At 52.3% G+C, this 4,718-nt stretch overlaps 1 protein-coding gene across 1 annotated transcript; it reads left to right on the top strand.

Moving 5' to 3' along the window:
* The first annotated feature begins 3,847 nt into the window (after nucleotides 1–3,847).
* On the top strand, nucleotides 3,848–4,210 carry BEX4 (brain expressed X-linked 4). The gene has a single exon (XM_090265162.1). The coding sequence runs from the start codon at nucleotides 3,848–3,850 to the stop codon at nucleotides 4,208–4,210; it is 363 nt and encodes a 120-aa protein (XP_090121288.1).
* Nucleotides 4,211–4,718: the final 508 nt, after the last annotated feature.

Below are 4,718 nucleotides of genomic sequence, written 5' to 3'. Positions count from 1 at the left end.
CCTTTACCAAGCGCTTCATATTGCGTTTGAAGTTTCTAACTTCAGTGCTTGTTGAAGGAGCATTTGATATATCTAATATGTCCTGGACCCCTGGAGACTTCCCTAAAGGGAAACCGGCTGCTCTGAGGGAATGGGGAAGTTCTTTAGGTCTTGCTTACATTGTTTCAATTCCTTTCTTAATTTAGATAAGTTGCCACCTGCGCCGTAGGTGTCATGGGGACGGATACTGGTGGGGTATCTGCTAGGTGTTCCTGGCCTCTTCCGTCTGTACTGTCCGTCCACGGTGCCTCTGCCCAGTTGGCCGCCGGCTGGCCAGGGCTATAAGGCAGTGGGAGACAGGACAGAGGGTCCCAGGCCTTCTCTTTTTCTTTTTTACAGGGAAGAGACCTGCGGATCTGCTGGTAGGTGGTGATCAGCAGAGAGCATATTCCCTCTCTTCCTTAAAGGCTGATGCCTGGCCCTGGCTGTTGTGACCCAGTGGACCCAGCACCAGCCCACGAACCAAGTGTCGCCGGTTCAACTCCCAGTCAGGGCACACGACCAGGCCACACGCCAGATCCCCAACTGGGGGCACGAGCGAGAGGCAACCACACAGCGATGCCCCTCTCTTCTTTCTCCAAAAACAAACAAACAAACAATCCAAAAAAGCTGAACACACATATAAGACCAGGGCTTAACAAACCCAACATTCATCAGACCCAAATCGGGGCTAGGAGACAGATTTCCCCTAAATGGGTTCCTTTGGCCAAAGGAAACAACAATAATTTACCATTGTCTGTTCTTCCTTACTTTTGGTCCCCACCCCTAGGCCTAAAATTTCCATTTCCCATCCTCAGCTGATTCACGTGGCTGAATCCGGCTGTGTTCTCAACCTAACGGACCCAGCAGAGGGGCACTCCACACTCGCTCACTTGCACACAGACCGAGATGCTTCGTTCATCTCCGGCCGCTTCCCTCACAGGACAATGGACCCAGCGGAGGTGCACTCCGGCCGTTCCCTCACGGGAGAACGGACCCAGCGGAGGTGCACTCCGGCCATTTCCTCACAGGACAATGGACCCAGCGGAGGTGCACTCCGGCCGTTCCCTCACGGGAGAACGGACCCAGCGGAGGTGCACTCCGGCCATTTCCTCACAGGACAACGGACCCAGCGGAGGAGCACTCCGGCCGTTCCCTCACAGGAGAACGGACCCAGCGGAGGTGCACTCCGGCCGTTTCCTTCACGGGACAACGGACCCAGCGGAGGTGCATTCCGGCCGTTCCCTAACGGGAGAACGGACCCAGCGGAAGAGCACTCCGGCCGTTTCCCTCACGGGAGGACGGACCCAGCGGAGATGCACTCCGGCCGTTTCCCTCATGGGACAACGGACCCAGCGGAGGTGCACTCCGGCCGTCTCCCTCACGGGACAGCGGACCCAGCGGAGAGGCACTCCACACTCGTACCAGCCACACACACAACTCGTACCAGCCACACGCACAACTCGTATCAGCCACACGCACAATCAGCTTCCCGAGGATGCCCAACCACCAAGGCAGTACTTAAGTCCAATTTTCCTACCTTGGCCCGTGCACGAGGTTGCCTGGTTGCTGCGGTGTTTGCTTTTGTTTCCCCCTGCGTCGATCCACTGCTGTCCCAACAAGAAGTCTCGGGTCCTTTCCGGACACTGAGGCGGGTGGGCCCTGGGTCAAGCGGGCCACCCAAAAGCGGGTAGGACGCGTCTCCCCACCTTGGCTCAGAGCCCTTCCCACACACAGGCGGAGGATCCCGGACGAGCCCCCAAATTGTGAGAAACGCTCACAATAAAAACTGGGACACAGGACTTGAGCAGTAAAGCGAGGCCTTTATTCACGAGTCTGCAGAGCCGGGCGCACCCTCATAGCCAGGAGAATGTGCGCCCCAAGTAGACAAAGGAACCTGGTTTTATAGTCTTAGCTTCCCCACCCTAACGCAACTAGTTTCCCCTCCCCTCTCCTCCTTCCCCGTTTCTCCATGACTGGATACTCCAGAGGTACAATCTAACCCGTTCATCTAAATGCCCCTATTGTGATTTGTGAATATGCTAATGTTATCCACTCCCTTCTCAGAGATCCTTTAATTACATTTGCCCTTAAGACCCTTCAATTACATTTGCCTTTTGTTACCAATGACTTTGCTACTGGTTTGGGAGTCACTATGACCTTGTTTCTAACACATGCAAATACTATGCCATGTTATATAAGGAATTTGAGCAACTCTAAATTTTTATATCCCCTGGGGTCCTGGAACCAATTCCCCATTGATATCCAGAGAGGACTGTACTATTTTTTTAAATATGTTTGAAATTGTCCATAATAAAAGTTAATATAAAGTTAATGTATGATATAAAGACAAAACTTTTTAAACAAAAAAAGGGACGAATGAAGGTCTTAAGAATAATTAGAAAAAATCCATGTCCTTGACTCATTTCTTTTCCCTCCCCATGCATTTTTATTAAAGAAAACGGTGGACATTGGTGTAGGAGAATCAGAGTTTGGGAGTGGGTTGGGTGGTGCATATTGCTCATCACAGATATTCCTGCATAAGTTATTTTTTAAAATATTGCACTAAAATGCGATTCGTCTTCACTGCTGAGGTTTTTTGCATCCCCTTAAATTTTACCACTGAGTCCTGGAAGAGGAAGGGTGCGTACTGAAAGCACAGGAGGGAAGAGGGAAGTCCACAGAGCACTGGGAATGACCAAAAGTCCCCTGCATAGGTAAGCAGCAAGGAAGGGCCCAGGAACACACAAGGAAGGGACAGTGACTGGGCCCCTGCTGACGAGGTTAAAAGGGCCATGGGGCCATGGGGCCACGGGGCCACGGGGCCGCGGGCATGGGTGGGTGTGCTGGCCAAGGGCTCTACGTGACCCTGCAGAGCAGGAAGAGGCGGACAGGGGCGTCACCGCTCACTGTGATGAAGGCCTCACGTGACCAGCTTACATTTACTTCCCCGTGCGCCTCACTTGAGCGTCAGAGTCGGCGGGCACTGGCACCCTTCTTTCCTCCTGCCACTGGACCTGAGGGCGCGTGCAGCAGGGGAGCCCAAGGTTCGGAGAAGGATGGGGACCCCGAGCGGCTCCCTGAGGTTGGGGTGGAGAGTGGACATAGGCGGCGGAGCCTTCCGGAGGGTCGGGCTGCAACTCCCACACCCCGAGGCGGTCCTGCGTGTGTGTGCAGAAAACAGAAAACGCTGAGCTTTTCCCCGGGGGACGGCTGTATGGCCCAAGTGGACCCCCCCTTCAGAAGCCCCTGTCTCTCGGCCGGCCGCCCCTCCCCCACCTATCTCAGTGTGGAAAATGGTGGTCAGCGCGGGGGCGTGTGAGGGGTCAGAGCCGGGGGTTGGGGGGGCGCGCCGAGCGCTCAGCTGCAGCGGCCTCTGCGGCCCCTGCGGCCCCTGCGGCCCCTACCCAGACTCCTGCAGGTCTGCAGGTCCAAGTGTGAAGTGTTGCAGTGGCGCACTCGCGGCAAGACAGGCGTGAGTGGGGTGGGGAGCGGGGGTAAGTAAGGACGAGTGGAGAGCCTGGGACCCCAAGCGCTTACCCCAACCCCCACCCTGTCCTCCATTTTGGTGCGCACAGAAGCCTGGGCTTGGATCTCATGTAAAATGGTGGGTTTGGGTCAAGGTAGGGGAGGGGATCTAAAGGGGGGGGCTGGGACTCGTGGCCCGCTAGAGGGCGTAGGGGACCTCTCAGGTGGGAAAAACTCAATTTTAAAAATCCTTTGAGATCCAGAGGTCTGGATCAGGAGAGGTGCGTAGTAGGGCCTCTGTCCTCGGTGCTGATCAGTCCACCAATAAAAGTCCCTTCTCATTTCTTGTCTCCCAGGAGCAATGGCGTCCAAAGAGGAACAAGCAGTAAAAATCCTCAACGTGGAAAACGCTGAACAGAAAAATGAAGTAGGGGACCAAGCCCCTGCACAGAATGGGGAGGAACCACGCCATTTGGAAGGGGGTGAAGTACAGAAACCTGGAGGAAATGTCAGGCTAGAGTGGGTTAGGAGACTTGTCCCCAATTTTCGATGGGCTACATCAAACAAGCATGTTGATCACAATGAAGTAAGAGATCATGTAGAAAAAATTGCAATGCAACAGGTGGAAATCGGGAGAAGGACTAGGGAGCAGCAAATGAGACATGCTAGGCGCTTCCAAACTCCTGAGCCTGATAACCATTATAACTTTTGCCTTATACCTTGAATCCTAGGGTTTTCCCTGAGGTTAGTAATGTGGCCTCTGTTCTAAAACCTAGTAGTTCGTGATTTACTTTTCTGTAAACCATTTAGTGTTTCTTCTTACTAGTTTCTAATCAAATAGTTTTGTCTCAGTGTAAAACTGTCCAACAGAGTAATTTCAGTTTTCAGAGAAAATATTCTTTCCATGATGTGAAATTAATAAAGCAGTTTAAAAATCAATGTTTCTCATCCACTCCAATTTTTTTTGTTTGTATTACCTTTCTTGTCCTACCAGACTCAGAATCTCAATTGACTTTTACTATTTTTCTTGTCCCCCACCAATCAGTAAGGAAGGATTTGACTCATAATTTAATATCTGATGCCATTTTAAGAATGCACTTCATATTTTTCAGAGTGAGAGTCCATGATGTGCATAAAAACATCTTGGTGGGGGAGCTTTTTGAGAATGTAGGACCTCTGGCTCCTATGCTCCAGACAGCTAGGTTAGGGATCAAGAATCTCCCTGGCTGGTG

This window comes from Furipterus horrens, unplaced genomic scaffold, assembly GCF_987537825.1.
Source record: "Furipterus horrens unplaced genomic scaffold, mFurHor1.1.pri manual_scaffold_17, whole genome shotgun sequence".
Lineage (NCBI taxonomy): Eukaryota > Metazoa > Chordata > Mammalia > Chiroptera > Furipteridae > Furipterus > Furipterus horrens.
The sequence above is the reverse complement of the archived record's forward strand: the minus strand, read 5'-3'. Positions and strand labels throughout refer to the sequence as shown.

Excerpts from the sequence above, each read along its gene's own strand:
- BEX4 (XM_090265162.1), top strand. The coding sequence starts at position 3,848 with ATGGCGTCCAAAGAGGAACAAGCAGTAAAAATCCTCAACGTGGAAAAC.